The 21428-nt window shown below is 41.2% G+C and overlaps 1 protein-coding gene across 4 annotated transcripts in view; it reads right to left on the reverse strand.

Annotated features, from left to right (window-relative positions):
• Positions 1–8362, reverse strand: part of LOC139366928 (protein AF-10-like) — a 71138-nt gene extending 62776 nt beyond the window's left edge. For 3 of the 4 annotated variants that reach the window (XR_011626820.1, XM_071104685.1, XM_071104683.1), the window contains exons 1-2: positions 8002–8362; positions 2498–2577 (exon numbers count right to left, since the gene is read on the reverse strand). Coding sequence is in view for 3 of the 4 variants with exons in the window: in XM_071104685.1 (XP_070960786.1) it covers positions 2498–2577; positions 8002–8164 (243 nt within the window). In the remaining variant the exon portion in view is untranslated. The remainder of the gene's footprint in view (positions 1–2497; positions 2578–8001) is intronic. The other variant, XM_071104686.1, reaches the window with a different exon arrangement.
• Between the last annotated feature and the right edge of the window lie 13066 nt (positions 8363–21428).

A 21428-nucleotide genomic window follows, 5' to 3' on the forward strand; every position in this document is an offset into this window, starting at 1 on the left:
GTCAAGGAGATGTGTCGCGCTGCATGAGGCAAATGCTGGTCAGTATCTGTGACCAACAGATGCATATCTGTATTCCCAGTCATGTGAAATCCATAGATTAGGGCCTAATGAATTTATTTCAGTTGACTGATTTCCATATATGAACTGTAACTCAGTAAAATCTTTGAAATTGTTGCATGTTGCGTTTATATTTTTGTACAGTCAAAACTGTAACTCGGCCACTCAGGAATTTTTTGATTTTTTTTTACCAATGACCTGCCACTAGCATTAAACAAAGCATGTGTGTCCATGTATGCTGATGATTCAACCATGTACGCATCAGAAACCACTGCTAATGAAGTCACAGAAACCCTTAAAGAGTTGCAGTCAGTTTTGCAATGTTGTGGCTAGTAATAAACTGGTCCTGAACATCTCTAAAACTAAGAGCATTGTATTTGGTACAGATCATTCCACCTCAGCTGAATCTGGTAATGAATGGTGTGGCTGTTGAACAAGTTGAGGAGACTAAATGACTTGATGTTACCATAGACTGTAAACTGTCAGGGTCAAAAGATATATTCAATGGTTGTAAAGACACACAGACACACACCCCACCAGATATGCCACCAGGGGTGTTTTCACAGTGCGCAGGTCCAGAACAAATTCAAGTAAACATACATCATTATACAGAGACATGAGTGCATGGAACTCCCTTCCATCTTATATAGTGCAAGTAAACATGGTTTCAAACATGTTATTTTTTATTAAACCTTTATTTAACTAGGCAAGTCAGTTAAGAACAAATTCTTATTGACAATGACGGCCTACCCCGACCAAACACTAATGACGCCAAGTCAATTATGTGTCGCCCTTCGGGACTCCCAATCATGGCCGGTTGTGATACAGCCTGGAATCGAACCAGGGTCTGTAGTGACGCCTCTAGCACTGCGATGCAGTGCCTTTGACTGCTGTGCCACTCGGGAGCCCCAACACCTTTCGGCACAACGCCTCTCCCCCATGTGACCTACTTCGTTGTGAGTATGTATCGTCAGGTATGTGTAACTGATCGATGCAGATATGCGTTCGCTCACACACACACACACGCTCACACACACGCAAACAAAAAACATGTAGTATATAAAGTGTAAAGTATCGAACCTGCAATGTGTTTTTCGTTATGTGTCATACGCCAGTAAGACGAACTGTCGCCATTGGCATCGGCTAATGTCGTTCTTAATAAATCTAATTACTGCATGGATGCAAACAGTATTTTGGAATATTTGTATTCTGTACAGGTTTCCTTCTTTTCACTCTGTCAATTAGGTTAGTACTGTGGAGTAACTACAATGTTGTGGATCCATCCTCAGTTCTCATATCACAGCCATTAAAGTCCCCATTGGCCTACCTGTGGGGTACAGAGATGAGGCAGTCATTCAAAAATCATGCTAAACACTTATTGCACACAGAGTGAGTCCATGCAACTTATTATGGGACTTGTTAATTAAGGACTTTTTAATACTTATTGACTCAAGACATTTCAGCTTTTTATTAATTTGTACAAATTTAAAAAATATATATATATAATTCCACTTTGACATTATGGAGTATTGTGTGTGTAGGCCAGTGACAAACAATATACATTTCATATATTTTAAATTCAGACTAACACAACAAAATCTGAAAAATGTCAAGGGGCGTGAATACCTTCTGAAGGCTCTACATACTATAGATACACACACACGCATAGATACTCCCATTCTCTCATACACACTCTTACACACTCAGTATTTTCAGTAATCACTGATCCAACACTATCAAATAGGTGTAAGTGGGCTTCGATGCCATAGCTCCCACATCCAGCTCTGTCATACTGTGTGGTTACTACTATGAGGAAGGGAGAGCCTAGTTCACCCCAACCTCTCCTAAAACACAAACCCACTATCTGCTGCCCAAGACGTTTTCCCTTTCCCATGCATGATAGAGCGAGTGTGTTGTGTGTGTGTGTGTGTGTATCCCTCCAGTCCTGCCCATTTCACACCAGCTACGCCCACAGGATACCTACCATCCCTCAGAAGAAAAAATAAAGAAAATCCTCTTCCCGACAATTTTTGTCCACACAATATCACAAGCGAGTATGACCGCACTGTTTAACTGTTTCTACAGCCAGGCTGAGGAAGGTACAGGCAGGGATGCTGTTGTTTTCCCTATGAGAAATATACTTTGGGCTTCTTAAGCATGTCTGATGCTGCCATGGCTGGCTGGCTCTGTCAGATCTTGCCACAATGTAACATTTTACACTGTAATATCCAATTTACTACTTGTTTTGGATCCTTTAATATAAGCACTATACGGTACTGTTTGCTACCAGGTAGTTGCCAATTGTGTTAAATTCTTTGAAGTAAGTAGCAGATAGTAATAACACAATTTCCTATAAAGTACCGGCTAAATATTAGCGGAAACTGTAGTATAAAACACATTGCTGAGAATACGGTGTTGATACTCTATTGGTCAGACTCACCACTCTGGCTGCTCTCTCCTGAGATTCACACTTCCTGCAGAACCAGGGTCCAGTGGGCACCTGCACGATGCCATAGCACGCTGCAGAGAGGACAACACTGGGTTAATACCACACACCACGACGCCATAGCAGCACGCTGCAGAGAGGACAACACTGGGTTAATACCACGATGCCATAGCAGCACGCTGCAGAGAGGACAACACTGGGTTAATACCACGATGCCATAGCAGCACGCTGCAGAGAGGATAACACTGGGTTAATACCACGATGCCATAGCAGCACGCTGCAGAGAGGATAACACTGGGTTAATACCACGATGCCATAGCAGCACTCTGCAGAGAGGACAACACTGGGTTAATACCACACACCACGATGCCATAGCAGCAGTCTGCAGAGAGGACAACACTGGGTTAATACCACACACCCCGATGCCATAGCAGCACGCTGCAGAGAGGACAACACTGGGTTAATACCACACACCACAATGCCATAGCAGCAGTCTGCAGAGAGGACAACACTGGGTTAATACCACACACCACGATGCCATAGCAGCAGTCTGCAGAGAGGACAACACTGGGTTAATACCACACACCACGATGCCATAGCAGCACGCTGCAGAGAGGATAACACTGGGTTAACACCACGATGCCATAGCAGCACTCTGCAGAGAGGACAACACTGGGTTAATACCACGATGCCATAGCAACACTCTGCAGAGAGGACAACACTGGGTTAATACCACGATGCCATAGCAGCACGCTGCAGAGAGGACAACACTGGGTTAATACCACGATGCCATAGCAGCACTCTGCAGAGAGGACAACACTGGGTTAATACCACACACCACAATGCCATATCAGCACTCTGCAGAGAGGACAGTACTGGGTTAATACCACGATGCCATAGCAGCACGCTGCAGAGAGGATAACACTGGGTTAATACCACGATGCCATAGCAGCACGCTGCAGAGAGGATAACACTGGGTTAATACCACGATGCCATAGCAGCACACTGCAGAGAGGGCAACACTGGGTTAATACCACACACCACGATGCCATAGCAGCACTCTGCAGAGAGGACAAAACTGGGTTAATACCACGATGCCATAGCAGCACTCTGCAGAGAGGACAACACTGGGTTAATACCACACACCACGATGCCATAGCAGCACTCTGCAGAGAGGACAACACTGGGTTAATACCACGATGTCATAGCAGCACTCTGCAGAGAGGACAACACTGGGTTAATACCACACACCACGATGCCATAGCAGCACTCTGCAGAGAGGACAACACTGGGTTAATACCACGATGCCATAGCAGCACTCTGCAGAGAGGACAACACTGGGTTAATACCACGATGTCATAGCAGCACGCTGCAGAGAGGACAACACTGGGTTAATACCACACACCACGATGCCATAGCAGCACTCTGCAGAGAGGACAACACTGGGTTAATACCACGATGTCATAGCAGCACTCTGCAGAGAGGATAACACTGGGTTAATACCACGATGTCATAGCAGCACGCTGCAGAGAGGACAACACTGGGTTAATACCACGATGTCATAGCAGCACGCTGCAGAGAGGACAACACTGGGTTAATACCACGATGCCATAGCAGCACTCTGCAGAGAGGACAACACTGGGTTAATACCACGATGCCATAGCAGCACTCTGCATAACCAACATTCTGCTAATGGCATAACACCAGGCCAAGTATCACCAGAACGAGCGGTATCACCGCGATACAGAGTAACACCGCGATACAGAGTATCACCGCGATACAGAGTAACACCGCGATACAGAGTAACACCGCGATACAGAGTATCACCGCGATACAGAGTATCACCGCGATACAGAGTATCACCGCGATACAGAGTAACACCACGATACCACTGGGTTTAGTCTAATTTTCTATACAGTGCCCTCAGAAAGTATTCATACCCCTTGAATTATTCCACCTTGCTGTGTTACGGCCTGAATTAAAAATGGATTCAATTTATGTTATTTCTCACCCATCTACATACAATACCCCATAATTAAAAAGTTAAAACATTAGAACATTTTGCTAATTTATTGAAAATTAAATACATAAATATCTCATTTACGTAAGTATTCACACCGCTGAGTCAATACATGTTTGAATCACCTTTGGCAGCAATTAACTATGAACATCTGGCCAACCTGGATTGTATACTATTTGTACATTATTCTTCCCGAAATGTCCTTAAGCTCTGTCAAGTTGATTGTTGATCATTGCTAGACAGCCATTTTCAAGTCTTGCCATAGATATTCAAGCCAATTTAAGTCAAAACTGTAACTAGGCCACTCTGAACATTCAACGTCGTCTTGGTAAGCAACTCCAGCGTATATTATCTGGCCTTATGTTTTAGGTTATTGTCCTGCTGAAAGGTAAATGTCTCTCTCAGTGTCTGGATTTCCAGGATTTCCTCTAGGATTTTGCCTGTGCTTAGCTCTAGATTCTTTTTTTTTTAATCCTAAAAAAACTCCCCAGTCCTTGCCAATGACAAGCTTACCCATAACATGATGCAGCCACCACCATGCTTGAAAATATAGAGAGTGGTACTCAGTGATGTGTTGTGATGGCTTTGCCCCAAACATAACGCTTTGTATTCAGGATATGAAGTTATTTCTTTGACCATTTTTTTGCAGTTTTACTTTACTGCCTTTTTGCAAACAGGATCCATGTTTTGGAATAAATAAAAAAATATCTGTATAGGCTTCCTTTTTCTCAATCTGTCATTTAGGTTAGTATTGTGGAGTAACTACAATGTTGTTGATCCATCCTCATGTTCTCTCATATTACAGCCATTAAACTATGCAACTGTTTTAAAGTCACCATTGGCTTTATGGTGAAAGCTGAAACATGAGCGGTTTCCTTCCTTTCTGGCAACTGAGTTAGGAAATATGCCTAACTCATCTTTGTAGTGACTGAGCGTATTGATACCCCTTTTTATACCCCTTTTTCATGATATCTAATTGGTAGGTAGTCTTGTCCCATCTCTGCAACTCCCGTACGGACGGGAGAGGCGACGGTCGAGAGCCATGCGTCCTCAAACACAACCCCGCCAGGCTACGCTGCTTCTTTACACTTCTCGCTTAACCCAGAAGCCAGCCGCACTAATGTGTCGGAGGAAACACTGTATACTTGACGACCGTGTCAGCGTGCATTGCGCCTGGCCCGCCACAGGAGTCGCTAGAGTGCGACAGGACAAGGACAACCCGACCGGCGAAACCCTCCCCTATCCATCCAAACTTTGGAGCATCTCTTTGAATTGGCTATCTATCCCATTTCAGTTTTCCCATTGCATAGCCAAGGTACCATGTTGTTAGCTAGCTAGCCAGCCAGGTAACATGACTAAACAAGGTTAGTTTGTTATAGAACCAAAAACTCACAGCCCAAGACATGGTTTATACAACTAAATAAAAATATATATTCTTACTTCTCTTTTATAACTCAATGGGTGATCGTTATTTTACATATCTTCATGGTTTATCTGGATAAATTATTTCAAGATCAATACAGGGAATAGTGCAAATGGTGCCAGATCTGGATGACACGTCCAGAGGTGGACATTGATGAATTGTGTCCTGGGAGGCCGTGCTACAACGGTAAATCACTTGACATAACATGGACGTTTTTAATAAAGACATGTTATAGGCAGGAAACACATATATTTTTTAATGGCATGGTACTAGATGAACGTGTCTGATAAAAAAAACGATTTGCTTTCTGTTTCTAAACATTTTGCCACAGACTGCCAATGTACCAGCCCGGTGCCCTACTGAACATAACCCAGGTGTAGCCTATACACCAAGCTCATGGGAGTATTTCCCCTATATGCACTAAATCATGGTCACTACTGAGTGTGCGAGTCTAAACATGCTGCACTCCAGATACCTCTGCTGTCCTCTCAGATTATCTCACATCTGACTGACTCACGTAATCCACTTTAATGAACAGAGATAATCCACTGACGATAAAAAACGGTATTGTTATGCTGTCTATTGTTGGGGACAGAGGGGTCAGTGATTGTTACAACGGCGTCAGTGTGTTGATTAGCTATTGATTAATTCACACGTAAACCATATAGGCTGTGTTTAATAACATGTACAAATAGGTGTGTTTAGTTTATGTATGTTTTGGGGCGGCAGGTTAGCCTAGTAGTTAGAGCATTGGACTAGTAACCGAAAGGTTGAAAAATCGAATCCCCGAGCTGACAAGGTAAAAATCTGTCATAATGCATTTGAACAAGGCTTTTAAACCACTGTTCCTAGACCGTCATTGAAAATAAGAACTTGTTCTTAACTGACTTGCCTAGTTAAATAAAGGAAAAATACAAATAAATGTAATTTTGTCTGTAGTGTCTTTTTCGTTATGTGTCGGACCCCAGGAAGACTGACTAGCTGTTGCTAGCTAATGGGGCTCCCAATCAGATCTAAATACGTGTATGAAGACATATATTCAATCACATGACAACGATCAACAATAAAAATACAATTACTGGGCAGTTTTTCTGTCTCACAAAGCCAAAATCACCAATATTGACTGTGTCGACTGGATACATAGTTCTGATTGTGACTTTGTCAACAGAATTGACATTGTTGTTTGGGTCAGTGTGTTGCAGACAAACTTGGTACACAGGTTCATTCTGTCAAACTCAGTAGCTAGCTAACAATATTTTGACAACATACTATATATAGCAAGCTAACTACTTCACCGCTTGGTTTACAGAACGTATCTAGCAATATATTGGGAAAATAATGTGATTTGCTTGCAGGATATAATAACGGATAAAAACATTAGCTAGTGTGGTAAGACAAATTAAGTAACACGTTAAGGTTAGCTAGCTAGTTTGAGCTATGCAATGCCATTTCAACGAATTGTATAGCCAGGCTACACAGCCAATGTTGACAACTACAAAAATCCTTCCTGGCAGATTGTAACGGGCTAACGTTCATGTGATGGCCCATTAGCCTTACAGGGTAGGTAACGTTACGGTTTGGCGTAGCAGAATTTTCGACCAACCTGAACTTGGCAATACTGTACTATCTTCGTTCTCGATTTGACCAAACATGTATCGAACAGTACATATCCATAACGGTTAATGGAGCATCACATTAGCCTGTTACAAGCTGCTAGCTATACAAATACTATCCATCTAGCTAGTTAACGTTAGTTAGCTAGTTAGTTACCTTAGCCAACTTCATACCTACTAGATAGGAAGGCTAACTGGCTAGGTAGGTCAGGACAAACGCGCAAACAGTCGATTGGATATAACTAGCTAGCTATGTTACAGTAACTAGCTATAACCTTGCCTATTAGCTATTGTAGTTAGCAAAATGAGTTAGCTTAGCTAGCTAACGTTACTAGCTAGCGTCCTGGCAGACCATCAACCGCGCTACCTAGCCTGAGCTAGTTATCGGATGTTCGTCAAGCAAATTCCATGTTTAATGTTTTGGATTTTATCCGGTGTTTACCTTGATGGACTGCAACATTGCAGCCGTGACCGTCACAGTATACTAGAGGGTTTTCTGCCCAGCCTCTCTCGTCTGAGCACACGCAGCAACCTCCAATCATCTCCTTCATATTATTCGCCAAGAAGTCGTTGTCCGCTGCCAGGCACAGCTCGCCGGAGACCATTTACGGAGAAAGTGGACATACGAAGACAACAAAGATGCGCCGAAACCTTTGCAGAATATCCTCATCTACCCAGTGTGACAGCGCTTTAGGTCCCACTTTGTCGAAAGATCATGTTTTAGTCGTGTTTACATTCCGTTTTGACACCGTATTTTTTCCACTTAAAGAAGGCTACACACATCGCGAGCAAGATGAAGTGGAAGTACGTCAGCAAGCACGGCGCGTGACAAGTCAGAACGGATGGATATGATTTGCTCAGAGACTGTTGCCAATGTGCACGGCGCCATTTTGGTTCCACATGGCCTTTTAAAACCAAAGTGTTGTGAAGGAAACTGCTTGGAAACTTTGTAACAGTACAATGCGTGGTTGTTACAAATAACGATTGACTATTGGCAACATTGTATACATCAACATGAGGTATTTACAAATATGAATTAAGTTATTATAGCAAAAAACATGAATGAATATTACTCCATTGTTTATGCAGGCTGTTGTTGTCATCTGAGACTTTGTAAATAGCCTTTAGATGTAGCCAAGGTCTATTTAAAGTCATATTTAGAAAACCTAGACATAATTTTGCTCTCAAAGAGTATAATGTAATTTATTGCGCATTAGGACATTGTAACTATGGAAATAAATGCTATTTGCATATGAAAATGTCATGGTTCCCCACTCTATAGTAGCCTATGCACATCTGACAGTGTGCAGACTTGTCTGTTTGTGCCACTGTCATTGGCCGCCAATGTATTTTCACTCTCATTTTCCTTCTGTGTGTGTGTGTGTGTGTGTGTGTGTGTGTGTGTGTGTGTGTGTGTGTGTGTGTGTGTGTGTGTGTGTGTGTGTGTGTGTGTGTGTGTTGCAAAATGGAACAAGGAATAGGCCATGTGAGAGAGAAATGTGTGTGGAATTACTCTGGCTTTCAAACGAGTATTACTCTCAAACATTGCTGCATGAATTTTCAGTTATAGAAAAACTTGGAAGGCTATATAAGACTAGCTACAAACACCATGAATGGAGCTGAAATAATCTATACTGAATTGTGTATGTTTATTTTACTTATTTATTTACTTGGTTTTTATTTCTCTTTCCTAACGCCTATGCCTATGACACTTGTGTTGTCTTTAATTCGTGAAACACTCAACAGTTAGATTATGAGCTAAAATAAATCCGAAATAACCTATTAACTGTTATTTTTAAAGAACACATCTGGGCCTATCAAATTAAGATTTGTTTTTGCAATTTTTACTTATAATAATGAACTCAATAAATTGCTTCCGCTTTACACAATAAATGGAAACGTGAAATGCAAAAGCACGCATCTAAATAAAACTGCATTTCACTTTTGTTTTAAAACCTTGTAATGACATGATCTTGGTTGAATCATTCAGAGAAGCTGCACTCTGCAACATGCATGGGTTTAGTCTGCAAGCGCATCTGCCAGCCGCTTGCGTCACTGTCTGCGAGCCCTCAGAAGTCTCCCGTTCCCTCCCAGTTTGGTTTCCAGAGAAACGTAATGACTTGCCAATAATGCGCGAGAGCACACGAGCGTCCTCCGTGTAATATGGAGAGCGAGATGTCCCCGGGAGGGGCTCCCTATTGTTGGCTTTAATTTCAAATTGCTCAAATGCTCCAGTCCACAAGGCACCGCAAAAAACAAGGATAAAAAGGGGAAGAGGGGGAAAGAAAAAAGGAAAAACAGGGAATTGTGTGTGGCAGGGGAAAACCTATTAGAGTTGGCGAGAACAAAGGGAGGCGAGGGGGGGGCAGCTGTCGGAGGGTTGGAGGCTACTGAAACACTGAAATAGCAAATTATTTTTACAACTTGCACTTGATTAAAGTCTAAGTCTGCCCGTACATGTGCTCTCTTCGTGCTCAAAGAGAAGAGGGCCGGCCCATGCATTGGCGAGATAAAATTACCTCTGCGCTGCTTCCTATTAAAATGTAGTGCCTCTATAACGGATTTACTAATGGAAACTACGGCGGTAATTTGTAGGCTTCCTTTTAGAGTGACGTGCACTGCTGAAAGGGGTCAGTGTCAAATATATAGGAAGAAAACTCATATAGGCATATAACAAACATAGGTCTAATATATCACATAGGCATGGTAATAACTAATGTTGCACAAATAGTAGGCTAACCTTAGGCCAATGTAGCATGCACATATGAAATTAAGTTGTGTCATTTCTTAGGCCTATAGCCTATAGGCTAATCCACTGCACAACATTGCAGTTACTTTTGGTCATGAGCCGATACAACTCATTGACTTTGGTAGCCTACTCAATTGAATTGTGAATATCCTCACTATTTAAAATTCCTAACTTGGAAATATTTTGGAAATAATTTTTCAATGTATTTTAGAAAATAGCCAACTGAACTGTAATATCTTCTTGCATCAACATCATATGAACTCACTCACAACTTGTAAAATGTATTTGGGTGTTCCACAGCTTATATGATATGTTGTTTGTTGTGGACGTGGTTGGCGTTTGGGACGTGGGGTTGAGCTCGTGAGCAGAGCTGATGACTGATTCATGAGACTTGCCGCTTTGCAATCGGCACAATAGGTAGCCTCTCATGTTTCGCCCTGACCTGCCCAATTTTATCTCCACTGATGTAGTAGGCCTACACTTTAACGGTTAAATGGAGTGAGAGAGATATGTTAACATATGTTTCCCATGCCAATAAAGCCATTTAATTTAATTTAATTGAGAAAGAGAGAGAGAGAGAGAGAGAGAGAGTATGTGTGTGTGTGTGTACTGTTCATTTTTGTTGTATATTTCACTTTTGTTTATTATCTACTTCACTTGCTTTGGCAATGTTAACATGTGTTTCCCATGCAAATAAATCCCTTAAATTGAATTGAAATTGAGAGAGACAGAGACATTTCTGCGTCTGAAAAACTGTCCATCCCGTCAGTATTTTCTGTCAATCAGTGCCACTCGGATCCAAAGTCAGATACAAGTTTGAAAAATATTGTTGTTGATATCTTGGATTTAATATCATATGTTATATATTTCTCGTTCGAGTTGTGCACGTTTAGAATATTATGTATGATGAAGACTATAGTATTTGTCAGGGTTAGGTCTTTCCTGTTTAGAACGTCGACAACATAGCAGAAACAGTTGTCCTGACTCCAAGCTGCTGCCGCTGCCCCTGCCCCTGACAACGTGAAATGTAACCCTTTTCATTGGAGAAAAACTAAAAAACGAATTTACCCCATTCACTCCAAAACAATGCCGCTAAAAAATAAAGGTTCTTCTATCCGTTTACACTTGGCCTGTATGTTTTTAACCGTATTAAGTCAACCACATAATTATAGCTTTCTTGACTTTGTCTTTACACACCCCTTTTGTATCGCTTGTTACATTTCATTAACTGTACCTTTTGGGCTTATGCTCAATGACTGGGGTAAATAGTTAGAAGCCTAAATATTTGTTTCTGCTTAAAAATGTACAATATCAGTTGTCAATGACAAAATAAAAAACACTTCTAATAAACATTTTAATGTTCTTTGAAAGAAATTGGGAAATCAGAAAATAATAAATATGCATTTTGATAGGCTGCTTTCAACGTGTATTTTAATTGGACAGCGTTTGGTAGGCTGCTTTTAATGTGTATTGTAATTGGACAGCGTTTGGTAGGCTGCTTTCAATGTGTATTGTAATTGGACTGCTTTCAAGGTGTATTTTAATTGGACAGCGTTCGGAAACCAGCACTGGGTGTTTATATGGATGTGCATACCGCTCCACAAAAGGCATTTGGAAAATACATTACTACCAATTAATTGTTGTATTAAATATGTCCTCCTGTCCTCACACATTGTCTTCTACTTCATACAAATGGTAGCCAACGGTATCTGGCAGTATTCTGTTCAGTCGAGAGACTGGTTATTAGCACGGGCAAAGACCATAGGCTACATTAAACCAACATTACATGACTGCATGACTGTCCTGTTCCTTACGACACTCATAGTGATGGGGGTTGGCTTGCATGCGGCCTGGAGGCCTATGGGCTGTGGGGATTAAGTGGGAAACCCGAAGGCTCCACAGAGTAAAGACCTATAGACAAGCTTCTAACGAGGCTCATGGCTGTAGTCAGGCACACCGTGGAATACGAAAGGAACAGGTTTGCAAAACAATTGTGTAATTTAAGTTGCATCTATATTTCTAAAATATTATTTAAAAATTACCAACCCCAAAAAGTGAATAGATTTTTTAGATTTGTGTTTAATATTGAGCAAATAATTGGTCTATTTAATGTCTAGGCTATGTCACATTTCATACAACTATTTCCCATGCAGGCAAAATTGTACAACTTTCACACTGTTGATGTGGGAAACATTCTCTCTAGTTGAGAACTAGAACAAAACTGTGGATGGGCAATCGGATCTAGACATGGGGAGACACCTCTCTCTCTCTCTCTCTCTCTCTCTCTCTCTCTCTCTCTCTCTCTCTCTCTCTCTCTCTCTCTCTCTCTCTCTCTCTCTCTCTCTCTCTCTCTCTCTCTCTCTCTCTCTCTCTCTCTCTCTCTCTCTCTCTCTCTCTCTCTCTCTCTATATATATATATATATATATATATATCTATTTAAACAATTCCATTTAAGGTCTTTATTGGCATGGGAAACATATGTTAACATTGCCAAAGCAAGTGAAATAGATAATATACAACAGTGAAATAAACAATAAAAAATGTACAGTAAACATAACATTCCACAAGTTAAAAAAATACATTTTCAAATGTCATATTATTTCTAAATACCGTGTTGTAATTATGTGCAAATAGTTCAAGTACAAAAGGGAAAATAAATAAACATAAATATAGGTTGTATTTACAATGGTGTTTGTTCTTCACTGTTTGCCCTTTTCTTGTGGCAACAGGTCACAGGTCTTGCTGCCATCTCTCTCTCCATTTAACCGTTAACGTGTATTAAATTCAATGGGATTTATGGGCATGCGAAACATATATTTACATTGCCAAAGCAAGTGATATAGATAATAAACAAACGTGAAATAAACAATAACAAATTAACTCACAATATGACACTTGAGACATTTCAAGTGTCATATTATGGCTATAGTGTTGTAACGCTAAGGAAGCACCTGAGAGAGACGAGAGCTTTTCTTTCTCTTCCGGGGGAGGGGAGAGGAGACCGTGGGACAGCAGGGGAGGACCATCATCATTAGGAACCCTCCTTGAATGAGTTTGGGCGCATTTGCGTTAGGCTTTTCCACACTCCACAAGTTTCTATTCAATTGATGTATCTGCATTGACAGAGTGGGTTAACAGATATAGCCATCCCATCTCCACATTTAGCCTAGTTGGATATACTTTTTCTATGTCACGTTTTAGGGTATATGCCTACTTTCGTCAAGATTCGACGTTTACATTTCGTGTAGCCTGCATTGCTATAGTCAGATTTAGGCAACCCTCTTCCCAGATTTCCTTGTTTCAAGCCTGTGTTTTCCATAGTTGACGTGGGTAGAGTAAACATAAACACTACCCGGCTGGTCCTGCCACTCCTCTGCAGCCGACCTCGGTGTGCTCTATCCCCGTCAGAGTGGCAGAGGAACGTCCCTATATAACCTCAGGCCTGGAGGATTATTTCATACATTTACATGTCAGTCATTTAGCAGACGCCCTTATCCAGAGGGACTTAAAAAGGAGCAATTATGGTTAAGTGCCTTGCCCAGGGGTGATGTGTCACATAGTTGACTCGGGGATTCGAACCAGCAACCTTTCAGTTACTGTCCCAATGCTCTTAACCACTAGGCTACCTGCCGACCAATAGGGTCATACACCATCCATACAGCACATTTCCTCATGGTAAGACCTATTGGCATCCTTTGGAATTATTTCTTGCTTTTATTGACAGACACAACATTGTAGCTAAGCTACATATAGGCTAGCCTATATGACATATAAACAGTGTACATTGTGTGTGCTCTGATTTTATATGTTCAAGATTTTAAAGACATATTGATGCAACAATTATTTTGTTAAAATCGTACAAATGTTAGATCAAATAGTCACATTTTACTTCTACATTTGAAGTAAAATAATCCTGCTGCAATTAAAACTAGATTCCCACTATAGTCCTATATCTATCTCTCCACTGTCAATGAAATACAGAAGACAGCTATATGATAATGTCTATATTTGATTGTAATTTATATACAATTATTGCATAGGACTAGGCCTATATTAAATTACATTTTGTATCAAATATACTATTTATTCACTAGGTCACAACCCACTTCATAATTGTAAATAGTGTAATACAGACCATTATTAATTCCTTTCTTATTACTTAAATGACATGTTCTATTTAATTGACTGTTTTTATTTTATTGTTATTATTGATTAATGTACTGCATTGTTGAGGGAGCTAGCCCAGAAGCATTACGCTGCACTTTTGTATACCTAATGTAAACTCTGTATGTGACGAATAACATTTGATTTGATATAAATTACTTATTTTAAGTAGCCGAGAATAGCATGATAGGCTATTAAGCTGTTATATGTGGTATAAATGATGGGCTTGGACGTAATGAGTGAGTTGCGGTGGTGTTGGCGTGTTGTAACTGAGGCTACGTGTTGAGCTTTCCTAAAAACATGAGAACGTAAAAAACAAGAAATGCACACGAAATGACAACGTGTTTAGGTCTAGCAGCCTTTACACGAAATCTCATTTTTGTGTGAAATGAAACTCCTTCCAAAACTTGTGCCATACACGAAATGTCAAGGGAATGGGTCATGCTTAGCTCTGACAATAATTCACATTCCACACATCTACAGGAGCAGAGTAGATGCCTCAGACACTACTGTGGCAACAGCCTGCATACCTGTTGAACATGCATGATCTCTCCTCTTTTCTACGCTCCTCTCCTCTCCTTACTGGTTCCTTTCTGGTTGCCTGTAAAGGAGAATTTCCGCTTGCTCTGCTTGTGTAACGCCAAGGCACAGGAAAACACGAGCAGACACAACATGGTGGGCTGCATGGTGGGGTGAGGGGTGAACACAGCCCACCCCCCACCCCCCAGCTCACACTTCAGGCTCGGGTTGCATGTAAAATCGCATTCTTAGGGGGATCGGACCCAAGGAATTCATTTGTTTTGGCACGGCTAGTGAATTTGAACCGTAAAAAGCATACTCTCCGCAAGTGGTTCGAGCAAGTGTCTCCATTAAACTCAATGCAAAACAAATGACATGGAGCAGGGTGTGGGAAAGGGACATGTTTAGTAAAACACCATGAGTCGGGTGTTAGAGAAGCATGTTGGTTTAAGGTTGTTGGATTTCAGAGTTTGGGTTCTAGTGTGAAGCCACACTTACAACCACGGGTTAATGCTTCTTATTTTTAACCACCGAAACATGAACTATAGAGTTATTATTCCATTATTTAATTATGGTTGAAGGATTTCCGTTTTGCGGTGTGGTTTTCACACATGGGAAACACACACACAAACATAGGCCATAATAGAATAGCCTGCCCTCACACCAACAATCAAGTTGAATAAGCTATGAACTACGTGTTTACTCAACATAGAAATTCATAACCAATAAGGCAAATCAACCGAAGCAACAAAACAGTACTGTCGACTGAAATTGTCAACTTCAGATAACTTCTATTTATTTTATGGGGGTGGGATACATTACAATAATACCCAGCAGTTAGCTATCACATTTACATTTAGCTCATTTAGCAGAGCAACTTCAGTTAGTGCATTCAATGGAGGTATATAAACAACCACATGTAAGAAATAACAAGTAAAACGTTTATTTAACCATTACTGAGAATGCTTTGTAGCTAAAGTATTCTATTGGTTGGTTGACATTGCTGAGTGCACTGCCAGTTTTGGAAACTGGCGAAAAAGCTTGCACATCAGCAGGAGACAGATGGGAACACAAGGTTCTCTACTGAAATCTCTATTATATCATTTCAAAGACTTAGTCAGTTCTGAAATGTGTCCTTTTCTAAGTAGTTGGTTTAACTGTATAGGAAGTTGACAGGACATACAATTTTAAGGCAGCCAGGTTATAAATATTGGTAAGTTAAAACAACTAAAAGTTGTGTTTTTCTGACTATCAAATACTTGTCCTCTCCACTTAGTAATTTGTCAAAACAACTTGAGTAGCTTTGTCAGGACAACTAAAAAAAACTAAAAGTGACTAAAAGTATCAAGTTCACTCAACAAGTTATTAAAACCACGTTTGTCATTTCCACTTACTTAGGTTGACGTTAACATGACATTTTAATGCAGCCTGGTAACAAACCTTTGTAAATTGAGTCAACAAATATATTTTTTACAGTGCATAATTTGATATAGAAAACTGCATTTATGTGCATAATGGAACGTCGATGTGTGTTGTGTTATCCCTTCGAGTACACACAAAAGCCTATTCTACTGGCCCATATATATTTGTCAATGTATCACTCTGCATGTATCTCATAACGACTACCCGAGTGCAACCACATAGCCTACTGTAGTCTATAAAGGCCCAGAAAAGTGTAAACGAGAGGGAAACATTACTCTTGTTCTTTGTTCTGCATTGTTTTCCTGGAAGAGCGCGGACGTGTGTGTGTGTGTGTGTGTGCGTGCGTGAATGACCGAGTGTGACTGTGTGTGTGTGTCCTCTTACCTTCCACTCGCTGTAATCCGCCAATCTCCTCCATCAAACCTCGCGCTCAGCCATGTCCTCGCCAAAAGCACGCGTGCACATTACAACAAACATATCTATCCGCACGAGTGATGAATGTGCGCCCCGGGAAAGGCACGAGGCTCGTCTACCGGTTGGGCCGGGGTATTCCCCCGGTATTATATAGAGCCTCCATGCAGCACGCTGCTGTAGCCTCCGCTCTGGAACCCTTCTTGGTGAGTCATCTGCACTCGTCCGGCTGGCTGGGCTAAGCTCAGGGGAAAGAGAAGAGAGGGACCAAGGGGGCTGCTCTCACAATGGGCCGGAGAAACGCAGGCAACACCAGCCGCAATTTCTAAATAGCCTGTAGCAGCTGATGGGAATATCGCTGTTAAATACCGAAGTGCAACACAAAACGAAGGAGCAGCCCAAACGTTTAGTTTATATGCAAACAAAGTGTAATGGTACAAATGCGTGTTACGTTTAAAATAAATAATCAAGAGGTTGGTTATTCACTCCCAAATACCTAGAGCAAGAAAATACCCAGCTGCAATGGGGAGGCTAAGAGCACAGGGGAATAGCACCATAAACAAACAGGCCTACGCAATCCATTATTTTAGGCTTCAAAATATTGTATTTGTTGTATTTTGATGAATTCTTTTAGGCTATTAACTTCTTTAAAAGGTTGGCCAGTAAATCTAAAAAAATATGCGCTGTAGGCTACCACATCTTCTGAGATGAGGCAAATGAAGTTCACAGTAATTTACCTTGTTAAACACATAAGCCTAATTATAGGATAATGCATCAAGTGTGTATAGCATACAACACGAAAAACATTATATTTACACATTTTAGTCAGCTGGTTGTATGGGTTAGGTAAAGGGTTCAAATGTAGCCAAATAAATACAACAATTACAGTCAATGTTTTCAATGTTTTAATTGCCCTTTAGGTTGATCCGATGGGCACGTGATATTCACCCAGTTTACATGTACGTGTGTGTGTGTGTGTGTGTGTGTGTGTGTGTTTTGCATCATCGCACCGTTTAAATGTCTGTTGTATGACATAAAATGCCCTGTTTTACCATTGATTCACTCAGGGAACGTCCATAACGTGTAGAAATTCAAGAAAATGTAAGGAATTGGTAGAATATAGAATGACGAGTAGAGGGCTAAAAAGCATAGTGTCAAATACTGCACCATTTTTGATCCCCCTATAAATTATTCCTCCCAGCCCCTGTAAAACTTTATTTTTGTTTTATTCATAAAAGGCTCGTTGAGCTTTTGGTTACGACAGAAATTATGGTTATGAGAGCTAAAATCGTTGTGTCCAATCAGACTAGATTTATGATGTTGTCCTGGAAACCCTGTGATTTGCTCTATGCCTGCATTCCCTCAATGTTGGAGATACAGTGATAAGCACTGACGTAAACGGATTACAGACAGGCTTTTATATGTCTGTCTGTCTGGCAACTTCTTCAGGGTGAGTGAGAATTGAGGAGATGTTCTGAACGGGGCAGTGATGACGATGAAGGTGTCTGTATGACGTATTGATGAAACTATGCACGTAACTATGGACGTTTTTATCCCTGCAAACCACATGATCTATGTGTAGCGAATAATACACATACCGTCCAACCGAATATTAGGCCTATAGTAAACCCGCGGATCACAGCTCTTCTCCCCGGGTCTCCTTGGCCCTCCGTGGCCCGGCAGAGCGTAGGTTAGGGAAGATAGGTCGAGTCGTAATCCCCAGGCCTCAGGTTGGTGGAGCTCAGCTAACAGTGGACCCTTCTTCTTTGTCCATCAGATGGCAAAACAAATTTCCACACACTGCAAACGCTATAGAATAGCCTACTTTATGCATGATAACTCGGTTCACTGAAGATGGTACAATTGAGAAAAGTCATGATAGGGGCTGGGTTGGATTAGACCTGCCACACACATACACTGGTGAATCGCTATGAAATAAAATGTCATATTTTCAAAAGGACAAATATCTCATACTGCCTCCTATCCCAATAGTGCCGAGCTATTATTGGTGTTTCCTCTTCGCGTTCGTACACACTTACTACATATAGGCGACACACACACCTCAGGTAAAACCGCGAGCACAACGCGAAATTGTCCCAACGACGATATGCGTAAAGTTCAGCATCGATAATAATGTCAGGCCATTTGGCCTCCCGACTCTGCGGCCTGTTGACACCGCTCAGCCCTCCCTCCCAGCAGGGAGCTACAGGCTGGGATGTGCTTCAACTTGTACCTCGCCCTGGATCACAGGCTGCTAAGTAAACACACGTAAATTCATGTGCAATAGTGGTGTAGAAGCGGCTAACGACTTGATGATAATATATGTCTCATATAGCACCGGGTGTGTACTGTGTAACACTGAAGCAGATACGAGCAGTCGGGAAAGGTAGGTTAAATTGTGTATTTCTTTCTGTGGAGTTGAGAGTGGAGTTATTCCGTCTATAATATGACTGAATCATACATTGAATAGGGTAAATCATCACAATTACAACAACCACTTCGTTGGCATTAGTAGCCTATAATAATATAATTAAAGAAATAAGCAAATTAATAAATCACTCCCCAGTATTTTCACAAGTAATCGAAGTACATTGGAGCGATGAGTGGAAAAGCAGCTATAGGCTACAGGCTCTCTTTATTGTTATGGAAGACTTAAAACGCAAGAACATGATGTAGAATTCAAAAGTCCTATCCTCCCTCTGACCCTCTTTCCTTTTCTTACCTCCTCTGCAACTTGGCCAAGTATTTATAAACAAAGATTAGGCCTAACCTACCTATGAGGGGTGGAGGTTCGAGTCTTCAAGGGTTAGAGCCTAGCTATGAGCCCCAAAAAGCTGCCATGTCATGGTTTGCATGCTTTCTTTTCGGTCTTTTCACCATTCACCTTAAATAGCGCACCCGTATAGCGCCATTGCCTCGCTGGTGGTTTCTCCTGATCCTGATCATTGGCGAGGTCAATGAGAGGTGCAGCTAGGCAGCAAAGCCTAGCGCCCTAGTGGCGCAGCGGTCTAAGGCAAATCATTTCAATTCTAGAGGCGTCACTACAGACACCCTGGTTCGATTCTTGGCTGTATAACAACCGGCGGTGATTGGGAGTCCCATATGGCGGCGCACAATTGGCCCAGCGTCGTCCGGGTTTGGCTGGTGTAGGCGTCATTGAAAATAAGAATTTGTTCTTATCAGACTTGTCTGTTTAAATTTTTTTAAATCAAATTAGGCAACTATACTTCAACCGTCATCATATCATGGTGTACGGTCAAACCTTAAATTATCATATCATATATCAATTCAAAGGGCTTTATTGGCCTGGGAAACATATGTTTACATTACCTAAGCAAGTGAAATATATAATAAACAATAGTGAGATAAACAATTTTTTTCAAATCTCTCCCATGCATGCCTGTTGTCACACACACATACACACACACAACAATTAACCAACCATTACAGGTCTCTTTACATTAGGATCAGGGCGCAGTGAGTGATGATATGGCACAGCGTGACGTTTCTCCTGTCAGCCTCACCCCGCTCTGCTTTCAGTATATGCATAATACAGCCTTAAACAGTGTGTGTGTGTGTGTGTTTGGTGGGAGCTACAATACCTTGTTGAACACAAAACCCTTAGTGTAAATTCACAATGTCACACACACACACACACACACACACACACACACACACACACACACACACACACACACACACACCAATTAACAATCAAACTCATTCTATAGCCTACTCCTTACTCAAATAAAATAATGTAATAATATATTTTATCAACATGTATAATAATAGGCCTATGTGCAATAAAATAAACCCATTAGTTATTATCAAGTTTGCGGAAGACGCCTTGGGGAAAAGCAACTCTGAGCATGCACTTTTACCGCATGTTAAAAGCGCGAGCCTTTCCCAGATTAATCGTCTGTTACGTTGCTCGTGTTTTTATCCTGTTGGGCCGGGGAACAGCAGACTCGGTGGCCAGGATAGAAATAGCATATTTACTGGTTTAAAATATCCCCGCGAGACATAGACTGATCATTAATACCGAGGTGAATGGCACAGTTGCAGCAATGCAGAGAAAACGAAGAAACACACACACACACACACACACACACACACACACACAAACCATTCACCAAGTTTGCAACCTAAATGCATTTAGCAAAATGAATAATGTAGCCAAATAGGCCTATAACAACATGTATGTCGTTTATTTTTGAAATAATAAGGTCTGTGCAAATGTGTGGTTATGCGCAGAGGTTTGGCTAACCGTCGTTGGAACGAGCTCTCCTTTCAACCTCGAAATTCACACAGAACTATAAAAGCTCACGCCAAAGCATAATTGTCGAGTATAACTCGACACTCTAAATGTTGGAATCCGAAGAGCATTCTAAATAGGTGAAAAAGGAAAATCTCTTTGTCTCCGAGTCCATTGGAAAGACAGCTATAATGCACCAATCCATCACAATAGAATTAGTGAAGGGGTTACACAAATTAACAGACGTCTGAATTCAATCACTTATATTTTATTGGCGTATGCCATCTATATATGTATTTGTAATGATAGGCTATATGTTCTCTCAATAATGCTACTTGGTTTCCCTGA

This window comes from Oncorhynchus clarkii, chromosome 15 (genome assembly GCF_045791955.1).
Source record: "Oncorhynchus clarkii lewisi isolate Uvic-CL-2024 chromosome 15, UVic_Ocla_1.0, whole genome shotgun sequence".
NCBI classification, from domain to species: domain Eukaryota; kingdom Metazoa; phylum Chordata; class Actinopteri; order Salmoniformes; family Salmonidae; genus Oncorhynchus; species Oncorhynchus clarkii.